The sequence below is a fragment of the Ixodes scapularis genome, unplaced genomic scaffold (assembly GCF_016920785.2).
Source record: "Ixodes scapularis isolate PalLabHiFi unplaced genomic scaffold, ASM1692078v2 PGA_scaffold0__279_contigs__length_252992795, whole genome shotgun sequence".
In the NCBI taxonomy this organism is placed as follows: Eukaryota; Metazoa; Arthropoda; class Arachnida; order Ixodida; family Ixodidae; genus Ixodes; species Ixodes scapularis.
The window spans coordinates 27,461,561-27,482,096 of NW_024609835.1; the positions used below are offsets into that span (position 1 = coordinate 27,461,561).

Consider the following 20,536-nt stretch of genomic DNA (forward strand, 5'->3'; position numbering starts at 1 on the left):
GAAGATGGTAGTATGGGATGGTCGGCACTTAAGAGACCACTAAAGACACTGATGAAACATTCGTTGAAAGTCATAGCGCAATCTTCACCGGAAATCACCTCTCCGCCTGAATTTTTAAGTTGTATTAAATGTTTGTAGGCAGGGTTGACTAAGTTCCAAAACTGCCTTGGATCGTTAGTGAGCATTGAAGGTAATTTTATGCTGAAGAAGTTATTTTTAGTTTCATCGACGGCCAATTTGTATACTTCAGCTGCCGAATGGTACGCGGCCCAGCGATCAGGAGACATTGATGCTTTAGCTGTTCGAAACGCTTTTTCTTATTAGACAGCCTTTTTAAAGTCGTATTATACCAAGGTGATTTCGAGTTTGATTTGACAACACGAGAGGGAATGTAGTTGGTGATCAGTGAAATAATTTTATCTTTGAACAGACACCAATTGCCTTCAACCGATCGCTCTGAAAAATTCTGCATATAAGAGTCCATGAATGTACATAGCTCGCGGTTTATGGATTCAAAGTTGGCTCTGGCGTAATCACGGATGTGTTTGACACACCCAGCAGAATTGTTCTTGGGAATTTTTAGGAAACAAAGCAAGGCTAAATGGTCACTAAGACCTGGAAGATAAGAGATCGGCTCTACGAGGTCCTTAGACGTAGTTAAAATAAGATCAAGAACGTTGGCTGTTGAGGACGTAATTCTCGTGGGCTCCGTTACTAATTGCGAAAGATTAAAATCTGCACAGAGATTTAGGAAATCGTTGCTTTCAGAAGAATAAGGCACGCAAATAGAAATATCTTGTGACCAGTTAATATTTGGGTAGTTAAAATCGCCAAAAATAAATAGCTGCGAGTTGGGAAACCTTGATACAATCCTGCTAAGTGTGTCATGTAATAACTCCACAAAATTCATAGTAAAGTTAGGTGGGCGGTAACATGCACAGACAACAATGTTTCTGTGACTTAGTTGGAAACGTACACATCCAATTTCTAAGCTAGATGCTAAGTTAATATGAAATGACTCAATGGAATCAGTAACTGCAACTAGCACGCCTCCGCCCGTCCGCGAATCCCTATCATGCCGATAGAATTTGTACTGCTTATCACAAAAAAAAAAAAAAAAAAAGTTCATCGTTACGTATTTTACTAGAGAACCATGTTTCGGTCAACACAATGATGTCGGCAGAAGCAGAATCAAAAGCGGAGCACAATTCATCGCGTTTCTTTATTACGCTTCGGATATCTGTAAAGAAAACAGAAAAATTTTTTACCGTCGAATCTTTGACTGGAAGAGTGCACGATTGTTATGACGTTGCTGATTCTTGCACGTGTTGCGATTGGAGTGACTCGGCACCTCTATTAGTAGCACTGGTAGCACTAGAAATTTCATAAACTTCGTCACTCGTACTGCAGTAGGCGTAACACTTCTTGTTTAGGTGAAGCCTGTTGTACCTTATCTTAAATATACAGGGTGTCACAAAAGAAAATTTACACGGTCTTTTTTACCGCAAAAATAAACTAGGCATCGCCGAACGCTCATTCTCCGCCCAAAGGTAGAGCTAGAGGTCACAACCAGATGCCAAAGTTTCAGCCCGATCCGATAACTTAATCAAAAGTTATAAATGATTTTCTGAAAATTTCAATGGGAAAATGGCGGCTGACGGAGTTTTCAAACACATGGGGCTCTATGGTGCCAGAAACCGAAAACGGACGAAAATGGGCTCCATTTTCCCATTGAAATGTTCAGAAAATCACTTATAACTTTTGATTAAGTTACCGGATCGGGCTGAAACTTTGGCATCTGGTTGTGACCTCTAGCTCTACCTTTGGGCGGAGAATGAGCGTTCGGCGACGCCTAGTTTATTCTTGCGGTAAAAAAGACCGTGTAAATTTTCATTTGTGACACCCTGTACTATCGGGACTCTGAGATTTTGCGAAATCAAACAACTTCTTGCATGTATAACGTGTGGCTGGTGCGAAGTCTTCATTGAAGGAGACGTTCCATGTTTTTAGTTTAGCTTTTGCCAAGAGGATACTCTCTCTAGTTTTGGATGAAACAAATTTTACTATTACTGATCGACACTTATTTCGAGAAAAAGTCCCAAGTCGGTGCGCGCGAGTGATTCCCTCATCAGAAATGCTCAGCTCAGGGACATTAGAAAGCAGCGAGTGTACTTTTTGCTCAGATTGGGCCCAGGTCTCTGAGGGCGAGTCATCTATGCCATGAAAGATCAGATTGTATCGCCGAAACCGATCTTCAAGGTCGTCAAGTCTAGCACGCAAGAATGCATTTTTTTTAACTTCTTCTAGAACCTGATGTGTAGTGCGTACTTCACAATCCAGTCTATCAAGAGCATTAGTCTTAGTTTCCACATTCTGGAGTCGGTTGGAGATGCCAGTGATTTTGTCTTCCAACTGCTGTTGATTTGTTTTGATTTCATTTACAACCATTAGTAGTTTAGATTGACCATCTTGAAGCGGTTTGCACATTTCATCAAGCTGCTTGTTAGGCGTATCAGGACCGGGGTTTACCTCAACGTCCCCGCATAGCATCAGCAATTTTACAACATCTATACTCTGACCGACGATCAAGAACAACTCCCGTGGGTCAGGCTTGGGCTTGGTCGGCATTTGACTGTGTTGCGTGTGGGTGAGTGTGTGTGTGTGTGTGGGGGGGGGGGGGGGGGGGGGGGGGAGGGAGGAGCGAAGCGTTGCTCGGATCTATTTTGTTGACCTAATATCACCAAAAACCACACATTGATTTCTAAAAAAAGTTGGAGTATATCGTGTTTGTTTGTTTGTTTTTTTTTCATTAAAAGTTTGCCTAAACAAGCTTAAACAGGCGGTCCTCCCCACCCCCCCACCCCCCATTCTTAAATCCGCTTATGCTTTAAACTCTGATCAAACGGGCCTATGGTAAATGTTGACCGTGGACGAATGACGCTGCAAATGGTTCCTGGTGTTCAAGGAAGAAGGCACAAACATTTCAGAAATACTGGATGCCGAGAAAAGAGTTGCCAACACTTCCGTAAACGAGCTCCAATAAAAGAAGCACAGGCTCAACAACGAGTTACAATACAATGCTTTCCTTCCTAAAAAAAAAAAAAAAATTCTATAGAACAGTAAGGACCGGTCAGTTGAGTTTGATAAATGCAATTCCCATTAAATGTCTTGTGGATGGCACTACATTTACCGACAACACCTGGTCATCTGCCCTCTCGACAATTTTGTAGCTAACTCAAGTGGGCCTGTTATTTGCTTTTGTTGACTCCACAAACCCAGCCAACTTTGCGAGAATCCCAAGAGCTCTTGAGATTCCGCTGCTTTCAAGCCACGTTACGGAACAGAACTTAAGAGGAAATAAACGCTTTTTGTGAAGCGGACACAATCTGCGCGACGTGCAGAAGCTCCTGCAGGGTTGCTGAGAAAAAGATATTACCGAATACCAGCGTGTTGCGGTTGTCTAAAAAAGGAGAAAAAAATGCAATATTCACTATCGCAAAAAAAAAAAAATCTAGCGATAAAGCCAGATATAAAGTTTTATCCATCATAATTTCAACTTTTCGCATTCGTGTACCTTTCACAAATAAAAAAAAAACTGTTTAAAAATATTGTATCATATTATATAAGCCAGTTGTTTTATTATTTTAGATTACCAAGATTGTTATACGGCGAGCAAGTGTCCCAATGTGCGTCCTTGGCGCATCGGAACGCAAGGAGGAATCCACCAATCAGAGGCCAAGATAGATAACGCGTAGAGAACGCGCGATGACTAGGCAGCCAAGCGCACATCGTGATTGGTTGAGGTCGCGGGGAAGCAAAAGCAGGTGGGCACGTTTGGGGGTAAACAAACGCATCAGGTGAGCAAAAAGCAGACGAACTTGCACTCCGTGTGGTCAGTGACAGCTTAATTAAGAAGTGCAGGGCGTGGTGAGTCCCTATCCCACAATTATCGCTCCGGATCCAATGAGGTTGCGGCATTGGCCAAGAAAATGTACGGCAAATTGCTAGGCATATGTGTTGCGTACGTGAAACATTCTAGCATCACAAACATTTAGCGACACTCCGAGTTTCCGGACGCCTACGCTCACGGCGATCTCCATCAGATAGTTTAACGCGTACCTTGTGTACACTCGATAGCTGTTCCTAAAATGAGGCGACGCCACCGCTAATCGGGCTGGTAAACTTGGCAATATTTCGGAGCCTTTTATCATCTCCAGCACCTCTCCCTCAGTGCGCACAAGTGCTTGAGCTCCCCCTCGCCTACCCCGCTCCTCCTCGCCTGGCCCTCTGGTGTTATGACCTCCCCGTTGTTTCGGGCCTCGCGGTCACACTTTTAACGAGGCTTCACTTTTAACGGGGCTTCGCGAATTGCGAAGCCCAGTTAAAATGCGAAGCCCACCTGCCCAAGGAACGTTACACGTTAATAACAACGATCAGAGCTCGGCGTTCTGACGTCACCACAACCCCTGCAAAAGAAGCAGACGAACTTGCACTCCGCATAGTGTTATCGTAATCTCGGCAGTTCAAAGTAAATGTGATGTAATAATGAGTCAATACAAGGAGGTCAGCTTTAACATCAGCTTGAACCTCTCTGTATGGACATGTACCAACATAGCTCGACTCACGCCTGTTATTTGGTACCGAGTGTTTGTAGGCACTGAAAGAATCGAAGAAACGCTCAAACTTTAGGTTAATTTGAAAATGGCTGACATGATCCGCGGTACATTCAGTGTGCGCATGACGATAGGAACCAGAGGAGGCGACGTATACCGGCTAAAACCAGCCAAACGAAAAAAAACCAAGTGAAGCCGGAAGTAGAGGTGGGAACGCCCCCAGGGGCGCCCCAGTCCGTCCAATGGCGTCTTTTGGTTTTGGTCATCGTTGGGGGTGTGTCTCTCCAAACGAAAGTCTCCCCCGGCTCCACCTTTGGTGGTGTCTTGTCGTCTCACTAAGTTCCCTACCTCCATGACTGTACGTATACTATACTATGACACACCTTTTATTCTTTCTCTTCATCCTGACATTGAAAGACACCGCATTTGCGAATTATATCTGGGGCATATAATCTACGCCCATCTGCCGGCGCTCTTACACTCTAAAAAAAGCCCGTGCGTCTACTTTCCCGCACAACACCCAGAGAGTCAATTACCGCAACTTGCAGGAACATCTCAACGAATGACGATGCCGAAACATATGTTTAGACCAAAAAACGCAGTCTGAGTTGTGACATAAAGCAATGCAAAACGTCACGCTTGCATTGCTTAATGTCACAACTCAGACTGCGTTTTTCGGTCTAAACATAAGTTTCGGCATCGTCATTCGCTGAGCTCCCTCCAGAAGTTGCGCTGATTGGCTCTCCGAGGTGTTGTGCGTGAAAGTAGACGCACAGACTTTTTTTAGGGGGTAGTTGTGTTCCATCAGTTCCGGCACTCTGGTGCAATCTCGACGCTATCAAGGCCTCGCGACATGGCGGGACGCGGGAGAACATGGAGGCAGACGTTCAGGCGCGAACACCTGTGCAAAAAAAACCATGCGAAAATCACGAAGTTTAGAATGCGGAAAAATAATTGCACATCTTTAATATAAACACAATAAAAAAAATAACGAACCATAGCTTGAATTTTATTGCGCAAAGCTGCGCCTTTTATTTTCTCCGATAAATACGCTGGATTTTCGAAAACAGCAGGAAACATTTTTCGTATGTTCCGGACACCGTGCAATGTTCGATTGATTTTTCGCACATGTTTTCCGGCCTCTCAGAACATTTTCAACTGTCAGTGACGCTATCGAAATAAGCTCCAGGGTAACAAAAATCACGAAAACGCTTGCTCTAATTGAGAAATATGTTTACAACAAAAATTACTTGTTGGCAAAAAAAAAAAAAAAAAAAAAGAAAAGGAAAATTATTTAGAAAGTTAAATTAGAGCAACTCAATTAATTAAAATACTACTAAAGTATGCTTCTCTGACGTGATTCCGCTATGGGGGGCGGCGAAGGGAGAGGGGCCGGTTTCGTTTAAAAAACCCTCTTTGCCTTAAATCCTACCTGTGAGAACTAACGGCCTGGTCAAGACACCTTCCCTGCCAGCCTGCAACGATTTTTCGAGCTCATCATCAACATCCGATCCGCGATGCCGAAACATAAAAGAAAGTCAATCATGTGTACATAACTTTAGAAAATCACTGTTTAAAAATGTGAACCGTGAAGTTTGTTATTTTAATGTTATTTCTGCGGGCACTAGCATCCGTGCCAGGTGAAACTCGCACCCTTCTTTATGTATCTAGGTATGGATCGAGAACTAGCCACAATGGCTAAGAATCTAGAAACAATATTCAGTGTTCTTGATGTTTACTGAAAATTAATAATTTTTTTTTTTTAAAGATTGACTGATATCGAGCACGTCTACACGTGTCGGCCTCGTCCTCCCAAGACTGCCAGGAGCCGCCTGCACCTCCTCCCTATCCTCCGATTCGTAAACTGGTTTAGCAAACACGGTGCGACCTTCAACGTCGGGGTCAGCAAACTGCGTCGAAGGTCCTCGGAAAACTACCGAACTTCATCTAACGAGGCATTTTTTGAAAAAACAAAAACAAAACAAAAAAAAGATATCCGCGCTGCGTGCGTCCATTTTCGCAGCAAAAGGACCGAATGCAATCGTCGGGGTGTGCGGAGCATCTGGTACTTTAGAGTAATTGTGTTTTGAGTGTGTCCAGAGGGCGAAAAGTTCGTCAGTCCCAACGGGCGCCTGGTGTCGCCGCTGTATGTGAGTCATTTTGCCAGCGTTGTAAAACCACTAGCCTGAGCTCATTAACGCGCATCACGCAGTAGCGATACACGACAGCACGCCGGTTGCGACGCTCATATTTAAACGGGCAGGGGTAAGGATTGCACATGAGATCCCTGTGTTTTGCATCCAGTGGCGTAGCTATAGGGAGGGGCTAATTCAGCCCCCCCTTTCCCCCCCCCCCCAAAAAAAGAGCTATCCAATCGAAGCTATAGTAAAAAAACATGCATATCGCCCCCCCCTCCCCCCCCCCCCCCCCCTTTCTTCCTGAAAAAAAAAAAAAAAATCCTGGCTACGAAATTGCCTGCAGCGGATGCTTCCGCTCCACGCACTCCGAGCTGCACGGCGCTCTAGCACACTCGACCGCCGAGCTCCGTGGTCTTTACTGCAAAAATATACTTATCCGAAACAGGAACCGAAAATCAGGTGGAGCACCACCCGCTCCACCATCTCAGGATTAAGCCAGGACGGGCGGCGCTGTCTCGTCCAACGCCCGCCGCAACAACAAAAGCCGCGTCATCAACATCATCGTCATCCCTATCCTCATCAGCGGGCACCGTTGACCGGAGCCCTTGTCCTGGGACCCCTTGTCCTGGGACCCCTTGTCCTGGGACTCCTTTTCCTGGGGACACCTTCGAGGGACCACCTTGCAGCCGTCCTACGCTGCGCAAGAGATACTTTTCAAAAGTGCGCACCACAGGTGCTGCACCGACTAACCGAGTCCCGCCTAGTTTCGGGCACGCACCGTGAACATTTACTGCACACGAGGGCTCTGTCAGCGTTGGGTGTGAACTCGGCTCTGTTGGTATCGAGAACGAGTGTGGCGCCAATGTTCCGCGAAGACTCGAATTCGATCACAGGCTTCTTGGGTCCAAGAAATGGCGACCGCTAGTGTTGATCATTGGGGTTTTGAGTATGATCTATTGTGACTAGAGGCAGACAAAAGTACTCCGATCGTCCTAAATCCTACATATAGAGCATTCCCGAGTAGAGATTCAATTATAAAAAAAAATATTACATTTTGAATATTTGGCATATTTTTAGAAGACACTTTATCGGAGCCATGCCCCGATGGAGAACTTTAAGAAAATTAATGAGTGAAATTGAATTGAATCAATAATCGTTAATATGTCTAATGGAGAGGGTGATAGTATCATCGTTAAAGACATTTTGCGAAATTACAAATATAACATTATACATTTGGGGAACAGAAATTTAAAATGCTAGCTAAAAAAGGGGGGGGGGGGGGGCGGAAAAGGGTACTGCGTATATTCGGTTACCGTCCTAAACAGCAGAATATCCTGCTCTCCAAAACTCCGAAAAAAAAAAAAAAAAAAGCTGAGGAAAAACGCACACGCACAAACTCACATACACACAAAAAAAAGAAGTTTTGTTTATGTTTTTGTGGCGCAGTATCGGGTAAATGGGATAATGTTAATCATATGACAAACAGTTTCGTGCAAAATGCATTAAAATTTTTTGCTTGATTTCTTTTCTTCTTTTTTTGCATACAGAACGTATGCAGAAAATGAGCCGGCGCTGCAGGAATGCTTCGATTGATGTACTTCCCATCTGTGCACGTTGTCATCTACGCTTTTTAAAGCGGAAAGCAAAACAAGCCCTATTTTGATTTCCAGATTTCTAAGCGTAAATGACAATGTGCACAGGTGGGAAGTGCACCGGTCGAAGCATTCCCGCAGCGCAGGCCCAGTCCATGTCTGTGTCTGCACAGCGTTTACGGACTGTGATAACGCTAATTCCGTGGGTATAAGTAGCGGCCACTTATACAACTTATACATCACATGAACACCTTTCGTAGGCAACCGGGCGACGAACCAGAACTGGAAAGGGAAAAAAAAACGAAAGAGAGAGAGAGAGAGCATGATCACGTGACCAACTTCCATTTCATTGGCTGAACCGATCCGCGACACCACCAAACAAATTCGAAACGCCACATCGACGAGCACGCGAGACGCAGGCACCGATAGGCTCTCCGCGTCGAAGAAAATCCAGCGCTGCAATATATCGGAGCAAGGTAAATATACTGCACGGTTCGTAATGCGGCTTACGGTTTGGTTGACTCGGAGTATTGGTGCAACATGGAAATCAAGAACGCGTTTCAGTTGCCTTCGACCGCGTGCCGCGATGTTCCGTGAACTTACAGATGAGCAGATGCTGCGCGTGTACCAATGCTGAATCGCTCCCGTCTAGACTGCCGTGCATCGCGTGGATTTGTCCTACAAACGCTCCACCGGTCGGCGTTAATTGATAGCTTAATTTCTCACGATGATTCCACCCTTTCCGTTTATACGCACGTCACACTTCCGCGCATCGGGAGGGAGAAAATGAGAAATGGTTTTTTGAAGGTTGACAATTTAATTAGCGATATCAACGTCAAACTTATAATAAATTAGCTAGGTGATGTTTTCCAAGGTTCAGAAATGTTTCCTGGGCGATCGATATAAAGTTGGAATTGACCACATTTTGACAGCTTAATAACTGGCAGCTCAAAAGTTGCCAACATTGTTGATTAACATAAAGTCTGGGCTAATTGGTATGCTAACAAAAAAAAATTAAAAAAAACAGCACAAAAGACGAGGACAAAGTAGAAGGTGAACGACAGGACACAGCGCTGACTCTCAACTGAAGATTTATTTACGTTGGCATCCGGTATAAAGAGCAAACATGCAACGCCACATAAATCGAGAAAAAACACAAAAACAAAATGCACATCACGTGTTCAATACAACACCGTCACTGTTTACACCTCCTCGATCCAAGTACTGCGCCGCTCTTTACCTATATGCAATTAGTAAAATCCCAATCTAACATCATTTATTCCTGCGCAAAATGCATTTCATGGTTGTTTAACATAATGACCTTTTATTTTTACGGTTCTAACTTTGAACCCGTAGGAGGAGTGCTAAACGTAATATAACTTAGAGCCTAGATAATTTTTTTTTTAAGTCTCGGGGTAAAGGTAACGTGTAACCTAACTGCGTTACCCGTTACCCGAAATAAGTAACGTAAGTACGTTATTCGTTAATGTTTATAAAAAAATAACGAGTACGTTATTCCTTCCGAGCGAATTAACGCCGTTACAGGTAACGCGTTCCCGCCAACACTGCGCAGAACTGAATCAATAGGGTATGCTCACACAGTTGAATCTCCGGTTTCCTTCTGAACGCCTAAACCAAGTGCGTTTAAATGTTTTTTATTATGCTCAAGAATGACACGTTTACCATCAAACCGGATCGCTACGTTACACCCCGGTTATATAGGCCCCTCAGAAGCACACACTCGAGCCAAATTCATTTAGAAAGAGGAAACATGCGATACCTTTAAGTACTCATTTTTCTCCGGACCATTATTAAATTGCTCCATGTCATGATAAATAGGAAACAGTCACACTATATACGTTTTGAAAAGTGCTTAACCCAACTGTACATTTAAAAGTTAGCAAACCCTGTGATTATGTTTTAGCAAAATCCCGTTTGGCCCTCCCGTTAAAAAAAGAAAAAAAAATCTCGAGATTTCGTTAGCATTTTTGGATTTGCATGTCATCTGCTATTTCAGTACCGTTTGCTGAGCTTGGTCTTGCGTTGCGGCAGTTGCTCTTTGGCTTTCAATGTGGCGGGTATACGCGGCACCACGTTAAAAAAATGTATTTTTTATTCTTTTTTTTTTTGTGTGTTCGTGCGTATTTTAGTGCAGTTGTTTTCTTTTCTAATCGTGTACGCGGTTTTACCGCAGTTTGATTTTGGCTCATCATGCGGCGCGTTGGAAAGCGTATATATATTTTTGTCATGTACACATCCGTGTGTACCTCTACTGCAGTTGTTTTAGTTTTGGATCTCATGTGTGCCTGTACTGCAGTTAGTTCTTTGAATGAATAAACTTTATTACAGGTATGGGTTCTAGTACACCCAGTTGGAGCCCCTAGTCCGGGGCCCCATACGTGGCGGCCACCGACTCGGCACGGTCCACCAGCCATTGCTGGCCGGTGGCCGTGTCATCGGTCAGCCGCTCCTCCCAGGAGGTGGGGGAGGGGTTGGGAAGAGGCGAGACAGAGGGAATGGCTTGGCATTGCTAAGGCATTGCCAGACCATATGGAGAAGGGCAGGACGATCGCCGCAGTGCGGGCACTCAGGTGGACCGCGGGAGGGGTGGGGTACACGTATGAGTAGAAAAGGGGCGTCGGGAAGGTGTTGGTTTGGAGTTGACGCCATAGGACGCCCTGTCTGCGAGTAAGGGAAGGCTGAGGAGGAGGATAATGTTGTCGAGCGAGGCGTAGCTCAGCTAGGTGAGTCGAGTATGAAAAAGGGGTGGTCGGATGGTAGCAGAGTCTTCCCCAGGTGCCCGGTTTGAGAGTTCTTGGGCGAGCCCATGTGCGCACTCATTACCAGGGATGTCTGCGTGCCCAGGCACCCAGACTAACCGGAAAGTGTGGGAGGTGGAGGATAGGAAAGAGTCTAGTAGGGACGCAGTGAAGGGATGTAGGGTGTTGTAAAGGAAGTGGCGAAAGGCCGTCTGGGAGTCAGTCAGAATGTGAGTGGGCGTGGAAGAGGAAAGAGTGGAGGTGGAAAGGATTGCCCTGGCAACCGCACGCTCCTCCAGAAAAGACACATCGGTGAGACCACGTTCTGTGGCAGCGTGGACCAGCCTGAGATTACTGTTCACGACGACTGTGATCCCCCCGCGTGTATCCTGCGGACTGGCGTCCGTAAAGAGGGCACGAACGGTATAGGCGCGTCGGAGGTAGCGCGAGCGATGGTCACGCCGGGCCGAGTGACGGGTAGGATTAGGATGCATATCCATGGCGGGAAATAGGAGCCACAATGAGTTTGGCGCGAGCAGCGGGGGAGAGACCCGCAGCGCTAAGGGAAGCAGGACAGGGTGGGAAACCAAGGGTGGCCTCTGCCCTTGAGCCGTCGAGCGCAAGCGCATCAACTGGGCAGCCTCATGCGCTTCTATAGACCTTTTCATCCTCCTCCGCATGGGCGCTGCCATCTTGGAATCACGTGACGCAGCAGCCATTAGGTTGCTTCAACTTGCTGCTCCGCTCTCCCCTCCGCGCCTTGGCGGATGCGTTGAATTCGTGTTTTTCGTCGCGTTTACCGCGCTTGTTTGCCTTACTTCGGAAACTATAGTCCGATACGTCTACTCGATGACTCCCGAGGTTTGTTTACTAATAGTGGCGGAACATTCTCAGTAAGAAGCGCGTATATTTATATCGCGCATTTAAGATCGGCAAGGCGTCAAGAATAGTCAGCCCAAGGAGACTATCTGTGTTCCCTGAAAGTATCGTTCTTTGTATTCATAATATATCGAAAACAGTTTCCTTTGATTATGTGATGAAACTCGCGGAGGAGATAGAAAACGAACGTTTAACTTGTATTTTATCTGAGGCTAAAAGTGAAGCTACGCCAACATCAAGCGATTTGTTTGTTCATAATATCACACCTACATCTGTATGAGGTTCTCAATCTCTCTTTTTGCGACGTAGACATTCGGTTGGTCAGTTTACTTCTGAAGTTTAACAAATTGTATACCACGCTCGCTCCCATTTCGACAGTCATTTAAATGATTTATTGATTACATTTAGATAAACAATGCCCTCCACTTAATTTACTTAACACAAAGGTTGGGACTCCAGCGTAATGAACCGCCACATACACTTAACAGTAGCGAGTTTTAGAATAGCGTGCACAAAGAAATAACGTAGTTTCTGTTTGCAAATCCAAAACGCGGTTTAGGTTTGGCGCATGCGCAATAATGACGACGCTTTTTTTTTTTGCTTACGTTGTTTTATTTTTTTGCCAGTATGTAAAATCCGCAATAATTGACGCCCCCCCCCCCCCCTCAAAAAAAAAAAAAAAAAAAAAAAAGAAGAGCCGTCTGCATAACAGCTATTTGAGTCCAGGATTGTCGATGGCGAATAGAGGTTTACTTTTTGTGGCTGGCTACGCCGAAATTTATAAAGCGAGTTTGTTCTAAGAAATAAATATTTGTTCACACGGGTTCGTGAAGTGGTGCCTAGCGCAAGAATTCAGTCAGACTTTCCGAGGTATTTCTCCTCCTGCGCCCTTTAATTTTATTTGGCCAATTTTCCGGAAGACAAACGCCATATTTAATTTGGCGCGTCTGTCACTTATATCATATCCTGAGTAAGCAAATTTTCATATTAAAAAAAAATGTATTTCCAAGGGCAAATATCGCAAAATGCTGCTTATGAGTACTTTAGCAGAATTGATAATTTATGAAATGTCCTACTCAGCCTGTCAAAACATGCTCGAGTAATAAATTTAAAAAAAGAGGCCAAGACAATGTTATTTGTTTATATCAATTATCTGCGTTCACTAAAGTTTGGTGCCCACGAAAACCAAACAGTGAGTTGTAAACTCGCGAGTTCATCTGTTCTGGCCAATTCAGAACATTGCTAATCAAGCTGTCGATATGCTTCCCCCCTTTACATTCACATGTTACTCTCTTCATTAGTTTGTTTTTCTGGAAACTGGTGTTATCAGGTACGGCCATACACGATTATAATCTTCCCTGTACACCAGTCAGGCGTTTCGCAACCGACATAATAAGATACATCAAAGGAGTTGGTAAAAAAAGCCCACAATTTAAGCTAAAATACACCTCGTAGTCATCAAAGTGGCTCAGTACTACACTACTGTTTCATTGGTTGTGTGCTACCAGGAAAATAGTCGTATCACGAAATTAAGCAAAAACAACGTAAAACAGCATAGCCGCGTTCACGTTGAAACCGAAACCAACCAAATTGAAGCAACCTAATGGCGCCGAGTGCGTCAGCGCCCTCTGTCCGCCGGTGAGGCAACTGCTAAAATGAAAAGGTCTATAAGTTCCTCCAGGGTGTTGGTCACACCAAGCCGCTCTAGGCAAGCGGTGGCTGTGCGAACGGGGAGACCGAGCGCCAGTTTCTGCGCCTTCCGTAGTAGGGTAGACATGCGTTTGTGTTCGGTCTGGGTGAGGTTGTGGTACGGTAGGTGGTAGAGTCGGCGTGTATGAATCAAGGCCTGGACAAGGCACAAGGCATCTGCCTCTTTATGGCCATTTCGGCGGTTAGAGACGTGGCGTAGCATGTGCATGATTTGGTTGCACTGGGTATTGAGTTGGTAAAGGGTTTGTGTTGCCTTAGCGTTGGACTGCAACGTGAAGCCAAGCACCCGTATGGCCGATTTACGCGGGACGGGTTCGTCATCTAGTGTGATGGTGAGGGGAAGATCGGTTTGTCCGCGAGCGTGTTTTGTCACGACTAGTAACTCCGACTTAGTGGGGGAACATGTGAGACCCCCACTCCGGGCATATTGCTCAATGGTAGTAGCGGCTCGTTGTAGCTGAGTCTCTATGTGTCCGAGGGAGCCTCTCGTTACCCAGACAGTAATGTCATCTGCATAAATTGCATGACTGACATCTGAGATCTCATCCAGAAGGGGAGGGAGACCTCGCATAGCAAGGTTAAACAGGAGGGGAGAGAGTACAGAGCCTTGCGGAGTACCACGGTTTGCCACCGAAGTGGAGGGGGACCGAAGGTGACCAAGAACGAGGCTGGCAGACCTGTCGCGGAGGAAATTGCGGATGTAATTGTACACGATTCTGAAGGTTTCTAGCTGAACGTAGAAGTAAAACCAAGGAGTGAAGAAAAAGAGACACACACTGCTGGCTCCACTCCTTGGTTTTACTTCTAAGTTCAGCTGGAAACCTTCAGAATCATGTCATACCAACCGGCTCAGCTCCAGGCAGTCACTAATTGTACACCTTCGCTCCGCAGCCAGTGGCTGCCAACTGTTCAAGGACCAGGTCGTGGGACAGGTTGTCGAAGGCTCCTTTAAGATCTGCGGCAAGGACAACGCGATATTGAGCAGTGCTTGGAGCGACTAGAACTTCGTGTTTGAGGCGGAGCAGTACATCCTGAGTGGAAATACCACGACGGTATCCATAGAGGGTGTGGGGAAGGGCGGAGGTGTCGGCAAAAAAATTGTGTAGGCGAAGCTGTAGGACCTTCTCGAGCAGTTTGCCCAGACATGAGGTAAGAGAAATCGGGCGCAGGTTCTCCAAGGAGAGGGGTTTGCCAGGCTTAGGAATTAGAACGACTGTGGCTTCCTTCCATTCCTTGACTCCCACACCTCATTCAAGTACGTAGTAAGTTGAGTGGTGTCGGAATCAGAGAGGTTGTGCAGAGGAGAGTAGCGAATCTTGTCAGGACCAGGAGATGTGTTGCGGCGAATGTCGGTGAGTGCAGCGCGAATCTCAATGTCCGTGATGGGCGCGTTAAGATAAGGAAGATTTTTGGGGGGGACCCGTGTAGTCCGCGTAGCGTGGGGTGTCAGGAGGGGGAAGGTAACGCTGTCGTAGCTGTGTGAGGCATTCCGAGTCTGTTAGGTTAATGGCGTGGAGAAGTTTGTACATGCCCTTGGCCCTGTCCGATTTGGCTTGGCCTGGTTGTATTAGATGACAGAGTAGGGACCATGTTCATGCAGTACCGAGCGTACCATTGAGCTTGTCGCAGAGCGTATTCCAGTTTTGAGAGCAAGGGACAGTTTTCGGCTACTAAGTGACGTAATTACGTTGCCCTCCTCTAATGCGTGAATACGACAGTAAGCCCTTCAGGCACTGCTGCAGCACTGCAGACTGTCTCCGCACTTAGGCTCGAAATAAGGCTAGTCTTTTTTCGCTTTTTTCTTGTCTTGGCATCTTTCCATTCTGGTTCGTCAAAGTCAAAAAGCTCTATGTCACTGGTTGGTACAATGACTCGACGCGAAGAGGTTGTGGCACATTGCTGACCTGTAGTGATGTCCTCAGCGGTATTCATGGGCGCGTTCTTTGATGCTTACCGGGCGCGTTAAAAATGGTCTTGGGTTTTTAATCTTTTTGTTCACGCTCCGCGCCACGCCCTGCGTTTCTTAATTTGTCGAGACGTTAAGGTGGCGCCCCCCCCCCCCCCCCATGGGTTCTTTTCGTGACGTCACGACCAGCATTTGTTTAGCCGTGACGTCGAGGGTCGTGAACCTGGCTAGTTATCATCAGTTCAGAACGGCATGGTTCAATGGCGTGTGCCAATAGCACGATGGAAACTTGGAGTCATCGCGTCGTTAAACCACGTTGACAGTCTGGCATTGCTCTTAATTCCGTCGATGAAAGCAGAATTCATTACACTAAATACGTCATAGTGACCGTTTTGCCGACTGTGGAAAGCGCCTACCACGGCGACGATTTTAGTCGGGCACGTCGTCCACAGGCAATGCATTTGAAGCTCATATCGATTATTTATCGTTTGTTTCACTTTATGTGCGAGCGAGGCCAAGGATATACGAGCACGATCATGTTGGCCCGAACAATCTTCGTTTGCAAAGACGCTGAAAGCCCGGATCTCGCTCATGTAGCCTCTGTTACGCTCGAACTTGAAGCGAAATGGAGCGTAGAAATAAATTGCGACACTCTAATGCCCAAGTCCCACTAATGACCAGAGCGACAAACAGTAACACACGACGGCGACAAGTCTCAAACACATGTAGTATACTCGCGGTGGTATACCTCTGGCAGGCCTTTAGTCGCCCGTGCTCGTGAAGTAAGAACGAGTGCCTACCAAAGATACTCTCGCGTGCGTCCTGCAAGTGTTTGAGAATAGCTTCCTTTCTTCTACAAAGCCTGTCAAATCGCGAAAGACTCTGGTTTGAGGCTCGTCGCTGTCGTTTGTATCTCTTCAACGCTCTATTCTTTTGCGTTTGAGTGCGTTTGACTGCGTTGCGCCGAGAACCGAAAGGGGGTCACTGGCACATCTGTGCTTCGTATGAAGCGTGGAATCCAATTCAAGGAAACATCTTGGCAAGCGATATAAGCAGCAGGGATGTCCTAGGTTTCTCGCAGCCGCAACGCAGTCACACGCAGGCAAACGCAACTGTCTGAACCAGGCTTTACTTCACGAGCACCGAGAAACCGCAAGCCTGCTAAAGGTACCATCGCGTGCAAACTATTCGAGGCTTTCCGGTGTCGGTTGTTTCCGTTTGTCGCTCCCTAATGGGAATCATCCTTTACTCGTCCTGTTTCCCTGCTGCGCGCGACATATTCGTTTCGACAAGGAAGCACCGAATCAGTAGAGACTTTTAAGGAACTGTTTTTGCACGTCCGATGCGGTACGATGGGCTATCCGATACGAACTGCGCATGCGCTATACCAGAGAAGACTTGCACATGCGCAGTTCGAATACCGGAGGGCCCATCGTATATCGTATCGGATGTGCAAAAACAGTTCCCTAGAACTCTCCAATAAAGGCTTTAGGTATACCGTTACGATAGCTCCGATAGCCATACCCGATACCCCGCCGGCGCCTATTGCGCATGAATTTATCGTTATCGGGTACCGTTATGGGGAGGTATCAGAACGATTCATTAAAACTCCCTAATAAGATAAACGAGCAGAGCAATGATTGTACAGGCCGCGAATGAGCGCAGACCGGAGAAGCGCGTTCGTGCACTGCATGCCATATGCTTGCAGCGGAAGTTTTCGCCGTTGGCGTGACGGTTCCCATCGCGTTCAGAGGACCGCATGCTTTCGCAAAATCGCTCTCTTTGTATAGTGATTACGCGAACGCACGCTCGTGGCGGCACCGTACGACGTATTAGTGGCACGCCGAACGTGAAACTCTGTTTCGCATAAAGTCCGAGCGCAGCCAATGCTATACTATCCGATGTAGCCAATTCAGTAGTGCCCAAAAGTGCATCGTCACGGCGCTCGTCGTCTTTGTATACACGAACTCATCCCTGTTACGTCACGGCGCGGTGGTGGCGCCTCGGGCGCACTTCCGGTCTGGGGCTGTGGGCGGAAGCCGCTATCGGGCGCGTGCCATTTCTGCGTTGTTTTGAAAGAAACCAGACAAAAATCTGCCTTCTCGTCAAAACGCCGCCACTTGGGCTGTACTAAAAGAGTCAGGAAAGGTTTGAAGGCCAGTTTCCACGCGTTATCTGCCTGCTCGGTTTGTCCAAGGACGTGAACCGGGGCCGTGAAAAAGGAAAAACAGACGCCGTCGAACCACGGTTGTAAGATTTATTTGTTTTGTTCCAACATGAACGCGGGAAAATCATCAACTTGCACGGACCACCTGCGGACTACGTTCAGTGCGTCATCACGTTGGCCGCCTCACCATTCGAGCTGTCGTCTGCTCTGTCAAACGTTTCTGCTTGTCGTCTACTCGTTCAAACTACAGCGGCCCGTAGACCAAACGTTGACCCGGTAATTGCGATAAGAAGTGCAGACCTCAAAAGACGTTTAAGTTTAAAGCTTGCTCCGGGTACGTAGGCTCGGTGTAAACAGTAGATATAAGAAAATGTTGATAATTGTTACCAGTGGCCATCCCCGACCTGTTACGCCTGATTCACTCGGTCCGATTCTGTTTGCGATTGTCTCTATCGACGTCGACATCTCAACTGCGTTTCAGGCTTTTGCAGCCCGAGCGACGTCATGACTGAAAATAGCGAGCAGAACCTCACAATGTGAATCAGGCTTTAACATCCATTCTGCGGCGTCCACGCGGAATGAATTGCTGCATGTTACATTATTCACGCCGAGTTTAGCGGTGTAACGAGCCTCGTTAATTTCGCTGAGGCCGCTCAAGTAGTCAGACATTGCCAGGAAGACGTAGAATCAACAATTCCAACGCGAAAAAGAGCGCGAGGACTCGCACCGACGCCGACAACATCCAATTGTTTGTTTATGGGCGACGGCGAGCCTCTTGCCCATACCCGTATCGCGCATGCGCGGCGTCGGTGCCGTCCGCTAGGGGCGCTCCTGTTTGTTCGTAAACATGAGTTGGTGTATACACCTTTCCATCGAGCTTGCAGTTGAGAACAGAAAGTTGTTGGTAGTATTTTTTGGAAAAATAAAACCTTTCGATGCACATGATGAGAGAATTATTCGTGAATACACCTCGAGCATATTCGGAGCATACTTGCTTCGTATTCGAAGAGCGTGTAGTCTGCTTCAGGCGCAGGGGGTTGGCGGTGACGTCAGAATACGTCGAGTTCTGACGGGCTTTTGATTGGGAGGATAGAGTGGGCGGACCTCGATGCTGGATGCCTCGACGTCTGCCCACTATTCATTTCAATCGGCCGATAAGAGCTCGCCGTAGTTCTGCCATCATCCCCCCGTGCAAGAAGCGGACGAACTTGGGCTCAGCATACATTAGAGCTGAGCGTCGAGTAAACACTTTAACCATATTAATGGCCAGCTTTTTTTTATCGAATATTGAATCTATTACTTGATTTCATACATTCCCCTCGTATAAATGTATTTAAAAAAAAGTCAAAATATTTCAAAATTAATATGCGAGGGGAATAACTGATACCTTCGATTGTTCCCAATAATCTCTGTTGCGCTAAACGGGCACTCGCACGGATTCGTTGAAGTTGCTGGAACACGCCTATAACCTTATCCACTTGTTTGGAGTTACAAAATGTAGCACCTACATTTTGTTTTATGCCGAATTGTCACCTAAAGCTCCCCGATCCTAGGGGTGTGTACTCGTCCACGTCTGCGTGGCAAAAGCATTGTATTTTCTTTTTCTTTTTTTTTAACGTTTTGCTGGTTTGTCGATATTGAACAAATTAACAGGTTAAAATAATCGCGATGAAAGCTTTAATTGATTAGTCGGTAGGTTACTCGATGGAGTGCCCAGCCCTAATATACATAGGCATGTATACTTTGAACATGTCAGCAGAGAGCTTCTGTATGACCAACAAGACGGGACCTCCGTATACAACGAGAAACACGCCTCAAACGGTGTCCTCAAGCCTAACCTAACCTAACCTAACCCAACGAAACATGGCCAATTAATTTAGCGCCGGCGGCGACGCACCGTATGGCAATAGAGAGCGGACGGAAGTATACCGAGGCGTCACGGTCCAAATGCCAGGGAAAAGGATTATTTCGGCCCAGCAGGCGTCCATCCCCCTCTCGTCCCTCGTGTTATCCTTACCACACTATGCGTTCCAGTCTTCTCTCCCTTTCTCTTGTTCCCCGCCGCATTTGCTCTTCTCGCCCGATGCAAATAAAAGAAAACAAACGAGTAACTTCTCGTGATGAGAGACGAATGAGAAACCTGCAAGCCCAAATGTCAAGGCGCTCTAGTTGGACACGACCTATAAGTGCGTCTCGCTGTGTACACTATACGCGTGCTGCTGTTTACCCCGTCGCTGTCAAACCGCACGCTCGTCATACAAAAGGCCCGCTATTCGCTGCAGACATGACGATAGAGGTCCCTGCGGACAAGCCCCAAGCGTATGCTCGAAGCATATGTTTGCTTCGTGCGTATATCCGACATTCCTCAGGCGAAAGAGCCTGCACACTGTCTTTTGAACGATTTATTACCTGTATGCCCTCGGCTTTGAAGGTACATTAAACAAAACAAAAATCAAACTACGTTTTGATGATAATGAAATTAAAGGGGCACTGAATTCGATTCTCAGATCGTTATTTTCTGGTGACAACTCAATCTATATATAGACGCTCTAAGCACTCCAACAAGCCTGAAATCACAATCGTACGTCGCTTATTTCCTCGTTAAAAGCGTGTTCAAAGATCGCGACACGCCCTTTGTTGGGAAGAATTTTCTTCCCAGTGAAGTGGTCGACGAAGGGCGCTTGTCGGCCAGTTGCAAGCGATGGTTTCTCCCGCGGAGAAAAAGAGGAGTCTTATCCGATTGTCTACCTATCAGACTCTCTTCGAAAGTAA

At 46.5% G+C, this 20,536-nt stretch overlaps 1 protein-coding gene across 1 annotated transcript; it reads right to left on the reverse strand.

Moving 5' to 3' along the window:
• Positions 1-1,273: 1,273 nt before the first annotated feature.
• On the reverse strand, positions 1,274-2,628 carry LOC120846133. Its single transcript, XM_040217810.3, has 2 exons — positions 1,911-2,628; positions 1,274-1,465 (listed from the first exon to the last, which is right to left on the reverse strand). Exons 1-2 carry the CDS (start codon positions 2,626-2,628, stop codon positions 1,302-1,304), a joined length of 882 nt encoding a protein of 293 aa, XP_040073744.1. The 3' UTR covers positions 1,274-1,301.
• Between the last annotated feature and the right edge of the window lie 17,908 nt (positions 2,629-20,536).